This window comes from Sceloporus undulatus, chromosome 2 (genome assembly GCF_019175285.1).
Source record: "Sceloporus undulatus isolate JIND9_A2432 ecotype Alabama chromosome 2, SceUnd_v1.1, whole genome shotgun sequence".
NCBI classification, from domain to species: Eukaryota; Metazoa; Chordata; class Lepidosauria; order Squamata; family Phrynosomatidae; genus Sceloporus; species Sceloporus undulatus.
The window spans coordinates 163912989-163932561 of NC_056523.1; the positions used below are offsets into that span (position 1 = coordinate 163912989).

Below are 19573 nucleotides of genomic sequence, written 5' to 3' on the forward strand. Positions count from 1 at the left end.
GCTGCAGAAACACAAAACAGAAACAAGAAGGAAATCTTTGGAGAATCATGTTTCTCTGTCTACAGCCTGAGTAACATTAAAGGTAAAAAGAGCGATAAGATGGAAGGTGAACTGCTTCAAAAGAGAATGCTTCTAAGTCTGTTAAGCAACAGCAGATGTTCTACTAATAGAAAGTTACAAACACCTCCTAAAACATATCTTTAGAGACACCCAGGGAAAGTTTTGCTAGGTGGGAGAATCTGAAATATAACAAAAACTGTTTAACATTAGTTCCAAGATATCATGGGAATTCATACCATTCCCTCTTAATAATGTGGAATTTTGTTCACAGCCCCCTACATCACTGCTATATAGAAAGTGGGGTGAACTCATTGATTTAAATTGAATTGTGGTCTGTGACAGTAATGGTAAGCAACAGATTCACTGCTTTGTTAAAATTAATTTAAGCTTGGTGTAAAGGGTAGCCCAGCCTTCCTCAATCTAGTATGCTCCAGAGGTGTTGACTACCAGTCCAACCAACTCTTTGGCCATGTTGGTTGAGACTGAACGAAGTTGTAATCAAATATATCTGGCGAGTGTTAGGCAACAGTGTTTCCTTAAAAGTGCTGTGCAAATTTTACAGTGCTCTATAAAAAAATGTTAATAATAATAAGACCTGAATCCTATTAGTTAGTCCCCATGGAGTGGAGTTATTGAATGGTGGATCAATCTTTTTTCAAATCTTGTTGATTCATTGGGCCTGCCCATTGAAATTTGATTAAAAACACTTAGACATCCCAGGCCTAAGATAATACAGTTACAAAAAGAACAGAACACTTTCCCAGCTGTAAGAGATACTACACACAGCTACAACAAAACATGAAAATCAAATCAAGCAGTGCCTCTGTATTCAGTGATAAAGAAACAGAAATGAGTTGTCTCACCAGCCATAGAAATTGCTCAACACTTCACATTATCTGAATTATGAAACCCTATAATCAGATTTGTACTACCAATAGTTAACCAGGCTGTGGTGTAGAAAGGTTCTTCTCCACATTCCTGTCAATGGGAAAACTAGGTTTGTGCTTGCTGGAGCCAGTGGTAAAGCTCAGCAACAGAGCAGAACAGAGTGTGTACTTTTCATGAAGAGTAAGGGGCTGTGCAGACCGCCCCTGAAGGGGCAGCCTGCAACCACCTCCATCTTCACCAGATCGGGGCCACAACAACCGCACGTCACAGCCCCAATCTAGCCTTTCTGTGGCGCAAAAAGGAACCACAAAAAGTGGTTCCTTTTTGCGCCCTGGAAAGAGCACTGTAGCTGGTGTTGCTGCAGCTTTGTGGCACTCCTTTGGCACTGTGGAGCGCTGTGATGCCGCACACCATGGGGCAGAGTCAGGGCATGCATTGTATGGACATCACGCCCCAACTCCGCCCCCAGGCCAGCCTGCATAGCCCCTTAATCCCAGATGTTTTGTCAGATATGGAAAAGAATCTTGAAAAGCCACTACCAGTTAATGGAGACAAAAAGCAGAGAATCTGCCTCCCGCCAGATATTGCTGGATGAAAAATGCCCTCGTTTTAACCATTGTCCATGATAGTTGGGCAGTTGATGGTAGCTGAAATCAAATATGACCTGGAGGAGCACCCCCCTCCCCGGATACAGACAACACTCTTAGATGGGCTTGTGATGTGACTCAAATATGGCAACTTCTTCCATGTAATCAAAGCAGTGATGGCCCCAGACCTTTGCACAGTGCTTTTATGGAAAGTGAATGCTCAGGCAAATATGCATCTAGTGACAAAAGTCAAATTAAAATGAGAACAGAGAAAGAACAATAGTCTCCAGTTAATAAACTTTATGTGCTTAATTAGAATGACTCTCAGTTATTCATTATTTTGGAAATCAAGCCACATTGTGTTGTTGTTCTTGTGTGTCCTCAAGTAGTTTCCGACTTATGGTGACACTAAGGTGATCCTATCACAGAGCTTTCTTGGCAAGTTTCTTCAGAGGGGCTTTGCCATTGCCATCCTCTGAGGCTGAAGAGTGTGACTTGGTTTACATGATCAAGCCAGAAGTCAAGTTCTCCAGAGTCATAGCACAATAGTCAAACACTACACCATGCTGGCTCTCAATTGTAATGTTAAAGAGATCCACTTTTGCCCTGTCCATTTTTAATGTCCCTTTCATCTATCATAGACCAACACTCTCAGTGGAGATTATCACACAGAAGAGGCAAGTGTTCTCCTCCCATCATTAAATCCCATAGTCACATGATCGGGAGGGAAGATTATCACACCTCTGTGTGCTTCTCCTGTTCTTGTCCTGTCTGTAAAGAGTGTTGGACCCCTTATTTGGTATTAACAGGTATTACCAAATGATGGGTCCACTACTGTTTACAGATGGGACAAGAACGGGAGAAGCATGCAGGGGGTGTGATAATCTTCCCCCCATCACATGATTAACAAGATTTAATGACAATTTAATGATGTGAGGAGGATGCTTTCCTCCCGTATGATAAAGTCAAGTGTGTTTGTTGGTGCTCCTGATTAGGGTTGATGCCACTGGAGCAGCTGGAATGACAAGCACAGCCAAGCTACCAAGGCCCTAATAGGCCACATGGAAGGCTCCCCTGCACAAGTAAGACAGATTTCCACTTTCTGTTTAGCTCATCATTGTCTGCATCTACACTGTAGAATGAATGCAGTTTGACACTGCTTTAACTGTCATGGTACATCGCTATGGAATTCTGGGATTTGTAGTTTTGTGAGATATTTAGCCTTCTCTATCAGAGGCTTTTTGGTGCCACAACAAAATATCAATCCCAGGATTTCATAGGATGGAGCCATGGTGGTTAAAGTGGTGTCAAACTGCATCAATTTTGCAGAGTGGCAGCACCAATTGTCCCTAACAAGGTTGGGGGATGGGAAGCATGTTCCCCTCCATATGTTGATAAAATGTCTACTCACAATATATCATTAGCCAGACTGGTTAGGGATGGTGGGAAAGGGAGTTCCACAACATCTGGATGCCCCAATTTTCTTGAGGCCCACAAGCCTTTGATTAGCAATCCAGGTGTGGAGAAATGGAGATTTAACCTGGAACCTTTGGAATGCAAGGCACACACTCTTCTACTGAGTTTCAGCCCTTGGTGGTGGGCTACGATTGATAAAATCTTTCATAAAATATATATATCTGGTTCAAGACTTTGCAGAAGTGTAGAATTTGTAAGTAGCACATTGTTACAAATGCTTTAGGACATGTAAATCTTTTCCCAACCATTTATATGTGTTAAAAGCACCCCACACCTCAACTCCATGCCCTGTGTGATCGGACCTTTGCACATCAGACAGTCTTATGTTTTCACATAATTTCTAAAAGAGTCTTTTGCCTCTCTATATATCTTTCAAAAGATGCTGATAAACGTAAATGTGGAAGATATATATTGGGGGAAGCTGGCAGATGCTGTTCAACATGTGCCACAAGACAACTTGAATTTCTTCAAAGTGTTATCTCCAGAAAGAGTGTTTTATATCTTTCTCCTTCTTTTAAGGACCACTCAAAATGCCAAATGCCCAGGGATCTGTGTTCTGAACCTGACAGAATGTTATCTCAAGATGCTAAAAGAAACATCTGGAGATGATCTCAGGAGACTTTCCCCAGACTTGTTTCAGACAGCATAGAAACAGAGGCAGGGGGAAAAAAATACCTCCCATGGAAACAGTCAAGTGAGACACCCACACGGATATAGGATTTTAGACTTTTTTAAAGCTGTGACATTGTCAGGTGGACAGATGCACAGCGTCCTAAAACTGACATAGACTGATATTAAAAATGGAAGGAGATCCCCATCCTTGCGAGTCACAGGATACGGGACCTCTTTACTAATAAGTGATTGGCCCCCGACTCTTCCTTGGAGAGGTTTGTACGGAAACATTTGACTTTGTCTTGGATCTCTGACAGGATAGCAATCTTTTGGGTGAGGACCGCTTCAAACTGGGAGGCATAAAAGTCCATGTCGTAGTCGACATCTTCAGCCATTTTGAGAAAGGCTTTCAACCACCTGAGAGACTCCTGGTGCTCTTCCACCAGAGCCCTCTCGTCTATTTCTTTCCTCTTATTCTGAGTCTTTCCTCTGGGGACAAGTGTTAGGGCTGGCGGGGAGACTTGGTCTTCCTTCTGTACACAGAAGACTTTGAACTCATCTGTCTCTGGCAAACTCTGGATGGCCCATGGTCTCGACAAGTCTTCTAATGGGAAGATGGGCCGAGGTAAGATGGGATGACACTGCCGGAAGGCGGTTGGGTCCACGGAGAGCTCCTTCACCCGGTTGGCATACCTCAGGGTGTTGAGCGTGTGCTCGCAGGACCTCATGCCTGGAGAGATGGTGGCAATCATGCAGGTGCAAGAGTTTTCCCCTATGAAGGAGTCCCTCAGCACTTGGGTGAGCTTGCTGGCCCGGAAGGGCGTGTGGCCCTTGTTGCGGCCTAAGGCGCGTATGCACTCCTTGAGTGCCAGGAGGCTCTTGTTGATCTCGGCCCCTTCCAGTCTGGTCTGTCGGTCGGCGGTGGAGGTGTCCGCCCCTCGCTCATTGCCGGCCAAGTCGATCAAGGAGAACTTGCCATGAAGCCTCCCTCTCCTCTTGAGGATGATCTGGAAGACAGCATGGCTCCGGGAGGAGTGGGAGTTGGCCGAGGTCTGGCCTGACGTCCGGCACCGGTTGCCCACCTCGATCAGCTTGAGGACATCCTCCACGCAGAGGACCTCCTGCTCCAGGAGGCCTACCACCTGGACCTGCTGGTTGCTGTCCTCCAGCACCCTCAGCCGGCTCTTCCAGTTGAGCAGGTCATAGACTTTTCCCCAGTAGATCTCAAAGAAGGCGCCAAAGACCTGAAGGCCCAAGCCTTGGTAGGCAGGCTCCTGCAGGAGGGCAAAGACATCACGGGCAGCCATGGCGTAGATGCCGCTGGAGGCATCCTGCTGTTGCTTCTTGCCACAGAAGTCACCTCCCATGGTGTGGGTCTTCCCGCTGCCGGTCTGTCCATAGGCGAAGCAGGTGGCCATGCCCCCCCCGGAAGATGGTCTCCACCAGGGGCTGGGCCGCGTGCCTGTAGACACCCTCGTTGCTCTCGGCGGCATCGAAGGCGTGGTCGAAGCGGAAGGCCTGGTGCTCCAGGTAGCGGGTCAGGTCCAGCTTCTGCTTGGCCTCATGGACCAGCACCACCTCAGGGCAAGGGATGGTCACCACGTCCACGTCGCGGAGGCCCACCTCGCGCTGGTTGAGGGGACGCTTGCGGACGCAGACGCAGATCCGACGGGCGCCGGGAGTCGAGGCTATGGAACGGCTGGGCTCCAAGGGGGGGACCCCCTCGCCCCGTTGAAGGACAGCACGGTACTCCTCAATCATGGCGATGAGGTCGGCGTGTGGGTGGGCGTCCGTGGCCCCTCGACGGGCCCGCTTCTCTAGGTTCTCCCGGTGCCGCTGCTCCCTCAGCTCCCGCAGCCTCTCCACCTCCAAGACACAGGGAGACTTCCGAGCCGTACCTGTCGAGGGGGGACGGCGGAGGGGGTCCCGTTCGGCCCCGTCCCCGCCGGGTGACTTTCCGAGGAGGAGGGGGGAGCTGGCCACCGCCGGGAGTGGGCTGGAGCGATCACCTTGCTCCGAAGTCGTGGTGGACATCGCCGTCGGGGCCAGGTGGGGGTTGAGGGCAAAGGCCTGGGCCAGGTCCACCTTCTTGCCCTTGTTGGCCCCGCGCTCGATCCATTCCACCGTCACACTCCGGCTCTCCTCCTGCAGCGCCGTCACCAGCGCCCGGTGGACCCTCCCGTCAGACCTGCGGATGGACAGGTAGCTGCCCACCTGGATGGCCCCGAAGGGACCCCCCATGGCCACGCCCCTTCTTCCTCCTCCTCCTCTTTCTCCGGGCCCCGAGGGAACCGCCCCGATCCGAGGCAGCAGCGGGAAGCGGGAGAAGCCCCCCAAGAAGACAGGCAGGCAGCCGCACGCCTCCGGCGACGACGCCCCCGGAGGGTCCAAGGCAGCCCTCCGCATGGCCCGCCCCCGACGGACCACGCCCCGCCCTCCCTCCCTCCTCCGGGGAACCCCCGCCCCGCCCCTCCTCGGCCTCCCTCGTTGCGTCACAAAGGAGGTGCCCCCCTACGTAGCTAAGGGACTGGGCCTCTCTCCCGCCCCATTGCCCCCTCGGGGATGCCCTGCAACGGAGCTCCTCCTTCTCCAGGACCGTCCTTCTTTCCCAGGACTTCCCCAGAGGCCCTCCTTTTCGGGGCCAGTCCTCCTTTTCCAGGGCAAGCCTCCTCTTCCAGGACGGCCCTCCTTGTCCAGGACTTTCCCAGGACTTGGAGAGATCTTGGAACAGCCTTGGGACTCACTCAAAGAAAGTAAGTTGGCAGCAGGAGCTTTTTTCTAGACTAAAGTCTGCTTCCTCCGATGCCTTTGGTGGAGTGGAAGCCAGAGACACACACATATAAATGCCATTGGTATGCGAGGATGTCAATACAAAAGTCCTCCTTTTCCAGGACTTTTCCAGAGGTCCCCATTTTCCAGGATGGTTGACTTACGTCATGTATGTCTATGGGCTCTTGTAAACATTTGGTATGACACTGCTAGGGATGGAAACGTAAGGTGGCTCTAGATAGGCCTTTCATCACCTTTTTCATTTTCAGCATAATGCTTTCTGGTGTTCTGATGTCGCAGAGCTTGAATGGATGAATGAAATGCTTCCCTGCCACTGGAAAACGGGCACTTTCCTGCTTCTAGGAAGACTGGTGACAACAGGGGACCAATCTGGCCCCATCCAGAACCAGTTACAATATTTTTTCTGCAGTCAAAGGAATTGTTTATTTGTCCAATGTGTTCTGTGTTGTGCGCGTGCGTGTGCATGCGTATGCATATATATGTAGTAAAATAAGCTCTGTCTGCTGTCCTTTCCTTTCCTCTCCACCATTGCTCCAGACAATAAAGCCTAAGCATTAAAGGTTGCTTTGCACACTAAAGGAAACCTCAGGGGTTCTTTTGTTTTTAATGGATAATCAGTGTAATTAATTAAAAACATTTTGAATATAGAAATAAGGGCAACGCCTAAGAGTCTCCTCCAAGAGTAGGGAACCTTGAAGAAGCGTTGAAGTTGGTTCCAAATAATAGCATTGATTTCAAGTACGAGCTACAATCAAGAGTCTTAGCTTTTTCAGCTTTTGTTCGCTCCAGTGGGCTGAACAAGTGCTGTCTTATCCTTAAGGTTGTACAGTAGATCCTGGTAAAACTGTGGCTGTTCTGTGAACTCAGAGTGTGTATGTGGTATGTATGGTGTCTGTGTGTGGTGTGAAGGGGAGGAGTTTTGGAAAAATGTCCTCCCAAATGAACCACCACAGGCCCAAAGATGCATCTAAACAATATAATTTTCACAGCTTTCCTAGATGTGACTGTCTGGGTTTTGGGGGAACTAGAATTTGGCAGTATAATGAATATGCAGAGGTAAAGGCCAGAGGTAAATGCTGCGGTTCCCTGCAATACATGTCAGAAGAGCTACACCACACAAACACAAACCCACCACTCCTAGTCACAAAGAACCCATCCGAAGTCTTTTGCTCACGTACCTCCTACGTAAAAGTTGCTGTGCATCACATAAAAAAGCCAACGTATGCCAGGATTGTTTCTAATTCCCCATCACATCTCGTGACAATACAGAAGCCGGTAATTGCGATAGCTGAGACACCACGCAAAACGCCCCCCCCCCCCAACCGCAGCCAAGCAACACATACTCACACAGGGGGAAAATTGACAAGGCAATGCAGTATGATCCCGGATGCAATCATGGTTTTCACAATTGGTGTGCAAGTGGTTATAACATATAATCGAAGTCAATGCTAAGGTCAATTTGAACCCAAAGATCCAGGGCAACCGAGAAGAGGTGTAAATCAGGAATGTAATTTACAAATGTTCTGTTCCACTCCCAAAGTTGCAAAATTTACTTTATCGATTGTGCGCAGGTATGGAACGTCAGTCTCTGTCCGTTGTCGCATTGATTGCGCTTCGAATCAAACTACAATTCCCAGCTGCTTTTGCTGGCCTGCAATTTTCTTTTCTTCCCGCCCTCCAGTTGTGGGGGCTTTTCTCTCAGCCTCACAAAGTTTTTCCCTCGGAGTGTCGGGAGAGATGTTTTTTTGGAGATGGAAGCAGCCCTCCGCACACACACACAGACTACACACCTTTGCCTTCCTCCCTCCTCTCGTGACCTTTGCCGATCTTTCACTTTGCAAACTCATCCTGTTACCAACTAGAGAGGAAGGATTGGCCAAGGATCGTCTCTGTATCCCTCTCGCACAGACCCTGTGCATAAGGGGTTTTCTTTGGCAGGTTTTATGTCAGATGGGGGTTGGCCATTGGCCATGTTCTGAGGAGAGCTGAGAGAGAGTGACTTGCAGGGCCGAGGTCACCCAGTGGCAGTCGATCACTGCCTCAGAGTCATAGTCCAATGCTCAAACAAGTACAGAGGTTGGTTTGGACTGATTTTGAATTGATGAAATTGCTGCCTAAATAGAAAACTAACGTAAATCAAAGGTAAGTAATGAATGCACAAATAAATGTGAATTGGCCTAACATAATGTGGAAATAGAAGGGTAGATGAATGAGACAAATAGGTGAAAGAAGGGGTAAAGAGACCAGGTAACTGAAGAAGAGCTGGAAATTGGTAAAAGTAGTCAACAAAATCATGATTCTGGTTTCCATAGATCATCTTAAAGCCCTGCACTGGGCAGGGATGAAGGGAAATGCTAAATTTGAAGTCATATACTAGAAGGGTACGTACTCATATGATAATTTCTTTGCAGTCACACCACTTTGGTTTTGGCATGGGCGCTGTGTTCTTCTGGTGTGATAACATGCCACATACTGAAGTGGCCCTACTTTCTTTTCTTTTGATATTGAGAGAGAACATTCCGCCCATGTGATAAGCGTTCAGAGAGTAGTAGAGTGATCCCTCTTTGGAAGTTGTTAACAAAGGCTGGATGTCATCTGATGGAAAGCTTGTGAGTACTTATTCCCTAAAATGGCAGGGGTTGGACATGAGTCCCCTTCCAACTTTATGATTCTATGGGTGCGCCGTATAGACAGCCCTATTGGTGCCGTTGTTACGCATGAGGGGCGGCGCTTCCTGACGCACCTTGCCCCTTGCACATAATGAGGGGCTAAAAATGGCAGGGCCCTATACACAAGGGCACCGTCATTTTGACGGTGACGGACGCCTAGCATCCACACGTCTCAGTGCCTGATGAACACCACAAGTGCGCTGTTGGGCGCCTTGTGGCGTCATAAGGGGGCCGCAGGAAAGAAGCCACTTTTTGGCGGCTTCTCTGTTTGTTGCACGAGGGAACGCGCGTGGTTTATTCCGCTGGTGCGTCCCTCACACAACAAACGCGAGGAGGGGAGAACCACCCTTTGGGCGGTATCTATCCCGCCTATGATTCTAGGTCCAACTCCATTGGGCCTGAGAACAGAGGGGACTTGATGACTTCAGCTGTAAAAGCAGAATTTGGCCTTGTTGCAGAAAGTGTATGGAAAAAGGCTTTAATAATAGTCCTTCAAATCTACGCTAGGTCTTCTGTCATTTCAGCTGAACTGGAAGGGCAGGACAGTGAATTTAGCTATAAAGTCTGCTATAGAGCATGCTGGAGACCACCTAATGTGGAATCCCGATTCTTGCGCAAAACCTACACCACACACTGATCTTGGCTCATTCTGTGTTTATTTAAACCCCAATTATCCTTGAATTATCTGGAAATATATTAGGCACTCCCCACTACCCCCGACAGTAACTGTTAGCCCAGTTTCAGAAGTGGTTTCATCACCAGGAAAATTGGACAACACAAATAAATTTGATCCTGATTCAGAACACTAATATACTGAATGAACAAACATTTTTAAAAGTCCGTAGTGGATTTCACATATTAGTATTCAACCAGTGATTTCTGAGCAAAAGATACTACTCAGCAGTTTTCAGTTAGGTCCTTTCCACATTAAACTTTATTTTATAAAAAGTGGGCCTATCTGAATTTTAAAAAGATGGTGAAAGAAAAAATAACATTGTAACAGAGAGATTAATATGACACCAGCACGTCTTGAACATCTAATACTAGCACAGTAGCAGAGCATTTAAGACCAAGCTTCTACTTTGAAATAGCCTACAAAGGAATAGACTGTATAAAGAGCCGCGCCTTAAAGATACGCTAAGACTCTCCACACGTAGGATAAAGGGCCGTAAAGGGTTAGAAAGGTCGTACCTCCTGACTGCCTCGCCAAGCCGGACCTGATTGCGGTTTGACTTTTTTTATTAGAGGTGTCATACGAGTCCACTTTAAATCATCCACCAACTTATGAACCTGTCAATCAAGAGTTTCATGTGTAAAGATCTACGTCATAAAAAAGAGAAGTTTGCATTTCGTTCATCCTGAGTTGAGAGCGTAGTGACATTGCCATAAGGGTCACTGCATCAGTGTGTTTTCATGGCTGGCGGGGAATTCAAATGTTTGGGTCTTCGAGGATCCTAGGCCAGCTTTAAGCCAATATAGCAGCTAACGGCTTGGCAGAAGGGAAGATCCTATTAAATAGATGTGACCCATTACCCATGAGAATGACAAGGGGTCTTTTATGCTTTAAACTAACATTAGGTCAATTTGGCACTTTTAAGGTTAAAGCAGACAGCAGGCAACATAGCCCAGGTTGCCTTCTGGCTAAGAGTAGAACTAGGTTATTGTCCGGCAAGTCAATCGAGCGTGCATGGGACAATGTCAGCATAGCTCATTCGCCCCTCCAAGCAACATAGTATTTCCACATATAACAACAGGAAAGGGAAAGAGATTATCTACTTCACCAGAATAGCAAGTGGGAGACTATCCTTCACACATTTAATTCATTTCTTCATTCATGGAAACTCAAGGGAAAATATCGGAGGCTCTCAGGTGATCTCCTGAAGATCACCCTGAGAGCCTCAGATTCAACCCAGTCCCGCCCGGGGTGGTGACCCATCACCCTCGAAGGCTGAGGGAACCCACAAGGTTCCAAGAAGCCCAAGGGGGCTTATGGTTGGCACTGACGGCGTTCTGTTGATGCCCCTGACGAAACACCATGGGATGTAGACCTCTCCAGCATCACAAGCAACTCCAGCATCCTTCTCACGGCCACAAGCCTGCTTCCAATAAAAAAACCCTGAATACGAAGATCTCAGGAAAGGAGCGGGCTGTGCAACGACTAGAGTGCAACTGGGCGAGACATCATCACTTAGCCAACAAGAACACTCCTGGACCTCTTTTTGGAAGGCCTACGGAGTGCATAAGTGCAGCAAAAGAATTTGTTCTATGCTGCACGTATTGCGTCCGCCGAGTCACGTCTGGCAGAGCTGTTCAGTGTAGTGAGGAGCTCACACAACTGCCTCCCCCCCGAACCCCTATTTGGAACCATCCAAGGCTGCTGCGAACGAGTTTAACAACTTGTCCTTCGCGGATAAAACGCTCGGATAAGGGCTGAGCTCAGCGCCAGTATTAGTTTCAGAATCTAAGAGTAGAGGTGTCCAGACTTCCGTGACTCGGTTATACTGATCATTTTGAGTCTGTTTAGTACTGATGATGTGGACAGATCCTTTGTAGCGTAGGAAGACGACTGCTCCTCGATCCTGCCCTTCAGGCTGGTAGCTCAGGGGGAACGCTGTGACAGAGATGTTGACGCGGATTAATCATTCATCTTTCAGGAAGGCAGTTTCCATCGAGTTTAAAAGCGGCCCGTTGTAAAACCTTTACTAAAAAAGCCCTCCCTTGACGCCCCTAATTTGGAACAATGATCGGCCTGTTCTCGCTGCTGCCATTTTTAGGAAAGGTGATCAAGAGGGCGGTTGCCTTCCAGTTTCAGGATATTGGATGAAACGGATTTTCTAGACCCATTCAAAACCGCTTCTGGGGCTATGGAGTTAGACTGCCATGTCCGCCCTGGCCAATGATCTCCGTCTGGGCATGGACAGGGTAGCGTGTCCCTGTTGGCGGCTTTTGGACATCTCGGCGGCCGGCCGTTCGATACCATTGACCATGGTATCCTTCTGGAACGCCTGAGGGAGTTAGGCATCGGGGGCACTGCGCTCCCAGTGGTTCGCACCTACTCTGGTAGATTCCAGATGGTGCAGCTGGGGGACTGTCGCTCTGACAAGAGGGCCCTGACATCTGGTGTCCCTAAGGGAGCGATTTGTCCCCCATGCTATTTAACATTTACATGAAGCCGCTGGGAGGATCATCTGGAGACACGGGGCACGGGTTTATCAGTACGCTGATGACACCCAAAATAGTTTTCCTCTGTCTCCTGACTGTGCCGTGACCAGAGATGGCATCTCTCCTCTAAATGCCTGTCTGGAGTCAGTAAATGGGCTGGATGAGGAGAACAGACCAGTTTGATGAAGGAAGTACGCGGTGATAGGTTCCCTGGGCCTGGGATATTTGTCCACCTGTCCTGAACAGGGTCACGCTCCCCCCTGAAGGACGCAGTTCGCAGTCTGGGGGTGTTTTCTGGACTCATCGCTGCCACCTACATCCTCAGGTGAATGCGACAGTCAGGAGTACCTGTTTATCAGCTTCGGCTGATAGCGCCAGCGGCCGACCCTACATGGGCTGGGGGGACCTGAAACGGTGGTACAATGCTCGGGTAACCTCTCGTTGGATTTCTGTAATGCGCTCTGACATGGGCAACCCTTGTACCAAACTCGGAAGCTACAATGTTTCAGAATAGGAGGCAAGGCCTGGGTCACTCTGGATGTTCCAGGACTAGCCATATAAGGGGCACAGCGGGTGAAGAATTGCAAGATCGTGCAGAGCGGCTGCGGCTAGATCGCTTCCAGGTGACCCGAATACAAGGATGGACTGGTGGTATTACAAGAGTATAATACCCTAAATGGCTTGGGCCCAGGGGACTGGGAGGACTGCCTCACCCCATAAGTTCTCAACCCGCAACTCTCAGATAGGGACGGAAACAGCTGATGTAAGAGTTTACCTAAGGCAAGGTTGGTGTCTTCTTTCACAAGGGCAGTCTGCCCATCGTGGCCCCCCAGACTGGAACTCTTTCCTGACGAGCTCCCCCCCGCTCAGAATCTCCCTAGATTCTTAGGAAAAAATCTGGAGACCTTTCTGTTACCATCAAGCCTCACCCATGTGCCTTGAGGTTATTCTTTTTCTCTACCGTGTGCATATTGCTGATCCAGCTAATTCGTTGTATGGTTTTTAAATTGGTTTTTAGATAGGGAATTGAGTGTATGAAATGTTTTAGGATACTTTGTAATTGTTTTTTAAATTGGTATTGTGGGGTTTTTAGTGAGACTGGTTATGGGTTGATGTATTGTAGTGTTTCTTGATGTGATTTTTGTAAACCGCTGTGATCTGCAAGGAATAGCGGTATAGAAATAAAATTTCTTCATTCATTCATCCCATTCAGGACCACCAGAATTAACCTGCTTATCTTCAACAGGTTTTCTATTTCATATGCGTGTGGACTGTACTGTCATATTAATTGTGAAGACTAATACTCATTTCAGATTTCGCTATTTATCCACAGTAGGGCCGTGGCGAGCTTGCTGGTGACACTGTATGAGAGGGCTCCTCTGCATGAGTGCCTGTTACAGACAAAAATAAGCGGTAAGTCCAGAGGCATGGTCCAAAGCTTCGAAGCACAACAAAGCAAGAAGGAAGTGCGGAAACGCGTGGATAGGCAATATCTGGCTCCCTTAGGCACATGACAGTTCTTAAAAGGAAAGGGAACCGAAGTTGGATATTAGTACTGAGATGATAGATGCTAGAGAAAAAAATACTCCACTCCCCCACCGTCCCAAACTGAAGTGAGGGGAAAGCTATAGGAAAAGGCAGTCAGGCATAAAACATCTATTACTTTTATTTTAATTTTTTTTTACCATTCTTACATTTAGGGATCATTGCAAACTTTGGAATAACCCGGTGTGGAAACTGGGTTATTTCCAGGTCGTTCATATTCGCAACCAAGTGCACTAGAGAGCAATTGGGGTGGGGGGCTGGGCAAAAACCCACTTAAACCCAGTATTTTTGACCTAGAGCTTTTACCATGTCTTTTAGAAAGAACCAATCTTTTTTAAAGAGCCACAGCTGAACAGCTTGTCAATCATTTGGGGAGCATGCAGGAAGGGAGTGGTTATAGCAGAGGCCGGAATACACATCCCACAGGGCCCTTGCCCTTGCTGGCAAGCCCATTGTCTTTCTCTCAGCAGTTGTGTTGTTGGGGGTGAATAAACTGGCTCCAAAATGCGTGGATAAACTTCCATGCTTTGGAAAGTGGTCCCTTTAAAGAGCCGCCTGGCATTTTTTTATCTTCTGCTGGGGTGAACAGCCCCTTATCCGGCACTGATGGCAGATTCCCAGAGCTCACAAGAAGAGCTGGGGAGGGGTTCTCTTGGGAACATTAGGAGATGGTAGACTTTTTTAAATAAAATTTAACGGCTTATGCACACTGTGGCTTTTGCTGGCTACCATTCCTCTATCAGTAGGAAAGTAGTTTTAAATACTGGGGGGGAAAAAATAAAACACATTAGGGCCTGTTTTACAGACAGCCAAAATAAACGGCGTCGAGTCACTTTGGAGGTATGGTATGTCATGAGGCATGCATCCTATGGAGTCCTGGAAGCTGCAACCAAAGCTGCACTCCTGGCCTTAGGACTGGAGTGTGGCTTTGGGGTGGCTTTATGGACTCTTAGGATGCATGCATCATTGAAATATCATACCTCCAAGTGACCGAACAGCTTTAAGAAGTTTGGCTTGTCGCTGTAACAGGCCAAGGGTATGACAAGATGCACAGCATTTGAACATTTAAAAAAACAAACCCCTGATGAACGATTAATGCATTCAAATTGAGGCTCCACGTTAAATCTATACTAACAGTAATGTGGAACAATCAATAGATTAAAATGCATGAAGAGAGATTCAAGGGTGTGTGGAAAAGTGGAAGTGGGAACTTTTTGATATGGGGGGGGGTATCAACGAATCTTCCTGGATCCCTTGGTACAAAAACATGAGTGGAAGGACCCTTAGTATTCTGTCTGCCTTTAGAGTACTGCCTAGAATGTAATGAGGATAAATAGTAAAAGTGTATGGAGGCAGGGCTAAATTTTCAGTGTTGTGGGACGGCAGACGCCAGGAAACCACAGGGTTAAAATCCCTGCTCAGCCAGGAAACCCACTGGTGTGATCTGGCAAGACCACCTCTCTATCTCTCAACCTCAGGGTAGACAATAGTGAACTTCCTTCTGAATAACTTGCCAAGGACAACCCTAGGATAGGCTTGCCACTAGTCGAGTGATGTGAAAGCATATCACAATATAAAAATAAGAACCAGCCTGACCTGGATGACCAGACGTCCTCTAAGGCTGCTGCCACACGGCAGAATTAATGCAGTTTGACACCACTTTAACATGGCTCCATGAAGTGAAATCGGGGATTGATAGTTGTTGTGGGCACCAAAAGCCAGTCTGAGAAGAGAAGGCTAAATACTAAGAACATTACAAATCCAGCTATCCATAGCATGGACCATGGCAGTTAAAGGTGTCAAACGGCATAAATTCTCAGTTATAGTGGGCAGCCTAATACAGCTGTGAAGCTCCACATTTCTGGAGAAAGGGCTCCAAATAGGAGTAGCAGTTTTCTTCCTCATCCCCTGCTTTCCTCTTTGGAGGGACAGTAAAAATGCTGTCTGCAGTACAAAGGCTGGGGCTTGGGGGAGAACGCAGTTACCATGGGCCAGCCCAATCAGGGGTCTACCTCCAGCATTGCGACCCTTGGGAGTTACTGACCACGCAGTGTAGATTACAATATGTACTGGGATATAATCCAGGGCATGTGTCACTGAGTCATGGCCACTTTTAACTATGCACCATCTGCAAAACTAAACCTAACCTAACAAGGATAGCTTGCTAAAGCAAGACCTTTCTTGTTAAAAGTAAGACTTAGGATTGTAACGTTCGCAAGCAATGAATGAAAGGCTCAGCAGCTGAACAGGGATCCACCTGAGAGTTCTCAGAAAATCCTAACATCTTAGAAAACATTTTGCCATGAGCACTTTTTATAACTTCATTTAGATGGGATAAAACCCCCCACCGATCTGAATGAGATTTCCAGATAAATATGCATAGGCTTGCAGGCTGAGATTCATTTTCCATGGTCTCTCGGTCCTTTTTTTCGGATGTCGCCTGTCAATCCAAGGTATTTGACCTTTTAGATCTACAAAGCAAAGTTTTGTGTTAAGTCTCCACAGTTGAAGGCAATACCAGAAGAGAAAGGTGAAGACATTCAGAAAGCAGGTCTGTGGCACAGCCGCCAATCTCTCCCATCACTCTTATCTAGCTTAGATGACTGTGAAGAGATCTTAATGCCACAAAGCAAATACAAGTATGGCATGCATTTATCTGCAGAGGTAGGCAACCTAGCCCCTACCCCAGTTTTTCATCCTTTATGAAACTAAACATGATGTCTGTAGCTGATGGGAATCACAGTCCAAAATATAGGCATAGCACCAGGTCCTCACCCATGTCCACCTGTTTCTGTTCCAGATAGGCATGAAGGGGAGGAAACAATACTACAAAATGAGGATGTTACAAACAATAGACACAGAAAAGAAGAACAGAAGAAATATGTGTCCTCTGCATCTCCGTGTGAAGATGTTTTTTCTCTGTGTGGGTGGGGGGGGGGGGGTCACTAGCAATATTTCCAACAGGATTCGTAGTTAACACCAAGTCAGGCTGAAATTCAACAGGACAGTCCCAGAAAAACTCACTCATTGGATTTCTGGCCCACAGCTATGAAAAAGCCCAAACCGATAAAAAGAAAACAAGCTTCTTTGTTGTCTGTTTTATTGAATCATTTCCTGTATCTATGTATTTTAGATGTATTATTTTACTAGAAAGGCCCCTTCCCCACCACCGCCCTCTTCTCTCTTTGTGTCGTCCTTTTTAGATTGTAAGCCTGAGGGCAGGACTAATTAAAAAGATTGTATGTACAGCGCTGTGGAAATTAACTGTGCTTTTATAAATAAGGTTAATAATAATAATAATAATAATAATAAATATAATAAAATAATAATAAAATAAGCAGGGCCTTAGTGTTACCCCGTATATGTTACTCTTAGGGTAATGACCAAATCTTAGACTCACAATCTTCCTGAAATTAACTATTTTAAAGGTCATGCTTTCAATGCAGTCCACACCCTTTTCATTACTATACTGTGTTATAGTTTCTGATAATTATTATGCACCAACTAACTGTTTCTGAGTCAGGAAGAAATTAGTTTAGCCAACAAAGTAGGAAAGTGAAGAATTATAGGAAAACTGTATTACAGCATGCACTCTTATTAAACAGGTAATTACGAAACAATCTAGTGACACAGGAGATGGTGTGGAGTATTGGACTAGGACACTGGAAGACCAGGGTTTGAATCCCTGCTTGGCCAGGAAAACCCACTGGGTGACCTGTGGGCAAGTCACAACTCCTCCAGCCTCAGAGGAAGGCAATGGCAAACCCACTCGAACTAGTCTTGCAAAGAAAACCTGTGAAAAATCACCCTTAGGGTCACATAAGGACATAAGTGGAAAAGCAACTTGAAGGCAAAACAACAGAAAACAGAAACACAAAGTAGTTAACCGGACAGTTAGTTAAGTGCCTCATGCCTTCAGTTGTTTTTACTTCATGTTAATATTTCAGTGTGGAAATGTGGTTAATGTTCCAAAGATCAGTGAGACATCAATGATCCTCACAGTAATAGTGAGTAATAAATTATGAAACAAAACTATGAATGAAACTTGAAACATCGGAAACAAAATACCTGGCTGTTTCTTCTTTTACTATCCCAATAGAATTCCCATAAGAAATATTCCATTCAGTAAAGTGGTTTAAAATGGGTGCCTTGACTTAGATTATGTTGTTCTTCAGAGCAAAATCAAATCAAATAGAGTGAGTGGGAGTGAGTGAATATTTATTAGGCAGTCAAGAACATTAAAACAATAAAATAAAAATGAGCTGGCTAAACAATGCACAAAAATGCATCACACTATGTTAAGATATATTTTAAGGGATTATTCTCAATTCCCTAGCACATAAATGACATCTAACAAAAATGTTAGCATCACAGTATTACAAAGAACAACTTTTTTCAAAAATCCATCTTTCTAGGCAAACTGTGCAGGTTTAGAGTGAAATGAGGAAACACTACATGTCTGTGTGTGTGTGTGTGTGGCGCCGGCCGCGCGCACGCACGCTCCTTCAAATTATTTGTCAACTCACTTAGAGAACCCTATGAATTTCAGGGTTTTCTAAGCAGAGCGATGCTCAGAGCGGTTTTGCCAGTTCTTTCCTCTGAAATATAGCTGCAGAACTTGGTATTCCTTGTGGTCTCCCATCCAAATACTAACGGGGCTGACCCTGCTTAGTTTCCAAGATCGGAAGGGATTGATTCTTTTAGGTTTCTAGGCCCTTCAAATCTGATTCCGTACATGGGACTTACTTTTGAATAGTTGTGGGTGTACAAGACTGTATTGCAAAAGTTGTCATCTTACACTCGCTTACCGGAGTAAGCCTCATTAAACCTCAATGGCATTTACTCCAAAGAACATGTCAGAGGACTGGCCCACTAACCACAGAGTACCTGTCGGACCTTAAAGTTAATCAAAGTAATTTGTTCACCAAAACAAACACATTCAACAGAAAATATGTCAAGTTATTGTTGTTGTGTGCCTTCAAGTCTTTATCTTGCATTATCTGATGTTCAAGTTTTTCATTACAGTGGGCTCTTGTTATAGCTGGGGTTTGGTTCATGACCCTCACATGGCTACCAAACCTGTGGATGCTCAAGTCCCATTACAGGCTGAGTATTCCTTATCCAGAATTCCAAAATATCCAAAATTCAAATTGTCCATCAGCTTCTGGTCCACAGCAAGCTTTCAGGAATGAAATAAACAGTTGTAGAATGGGCACAAATCTAGGGCCATCAGTGGCGTCCCTGCAACTGGTGCCACGGGTGTGGGGCTTCTGGGGCCAGCACATGACCTCCCTAGGTGCTGCCCTCGTCCTTCTCTCAGGAGTAGGACAGGTCAGGATAGCGCTGCAGGGGAGGAAGTGTGATAGATGTGATGGCACTGGGGAGGTGGGAGCACAACGGACAGGATTGCACTGCACGGCAGGGGGAGACAGCACGGAGGATGGGAAGGGGTGCATGGTGGGGGTAGGGAATATGACAATGGGACAGCACCAGGGGAAGGGAGCACAAGAGACAGGATGGCACAGTGGAGGGAGGGAGCATAAAGGATGAGAGAACATGGCAGGGGGAGGGCCCAGCTGGGTGTCACCCCATCTGGGGTGTCACCCAGTGTGGGCCAAACCACCACACACACCCCTCTGATGCCACTGGTGCCAGTCCCAGTATATGTTCTCACATAGGACTGAAAAGCACATTGCAGAAAACAGGAAGGAGACAAGCTCACATGCTCTGAGAGATCAACGTTCATTCAGATCTTAATAAAAAAGGTTGTTTATTACTGTTTTT

At 46.7% G+C, this 19573-nt stretch overlaps 1 protein-coding gene and 1 long non-coding RNA gene across 3 annotated transcripts in view; one reads left to right on the forward strand and one right to left on the reverse strand.

The window, feature by feature from the left end:
* Window positions 1-3583: 3583 nt before the first annotated feature.
* Window positions 3584-5864, reverse strand: KIF2B (kinesin family member 2B). The gene is given in 2 exon segments (XM_042452780.1): window positions 3584-5047; window positions 5049-5864. Coding segments are annotated over 2 exon segments (2025 nt in total). The 3' UTR covers window positions 3584-3838.
* Window positions 5865-6125: 261 nt separating this feature from the next.
* Window positions 6126-19573, forward strand: part of LOC121921788 — a 75170-nt gene continuing 61722 nt past the window's right edge. For both annotated transcript variants that reach the window (XR_006102051.1, XR_006102052.1), the window contains exon 1: window positions 6126-6376. This is a non-coding gene — a long non-coding RNA (uncharacterized LOC121921788). The remainder of the gene's footprint in view (window positions 6377-19573) is intronic.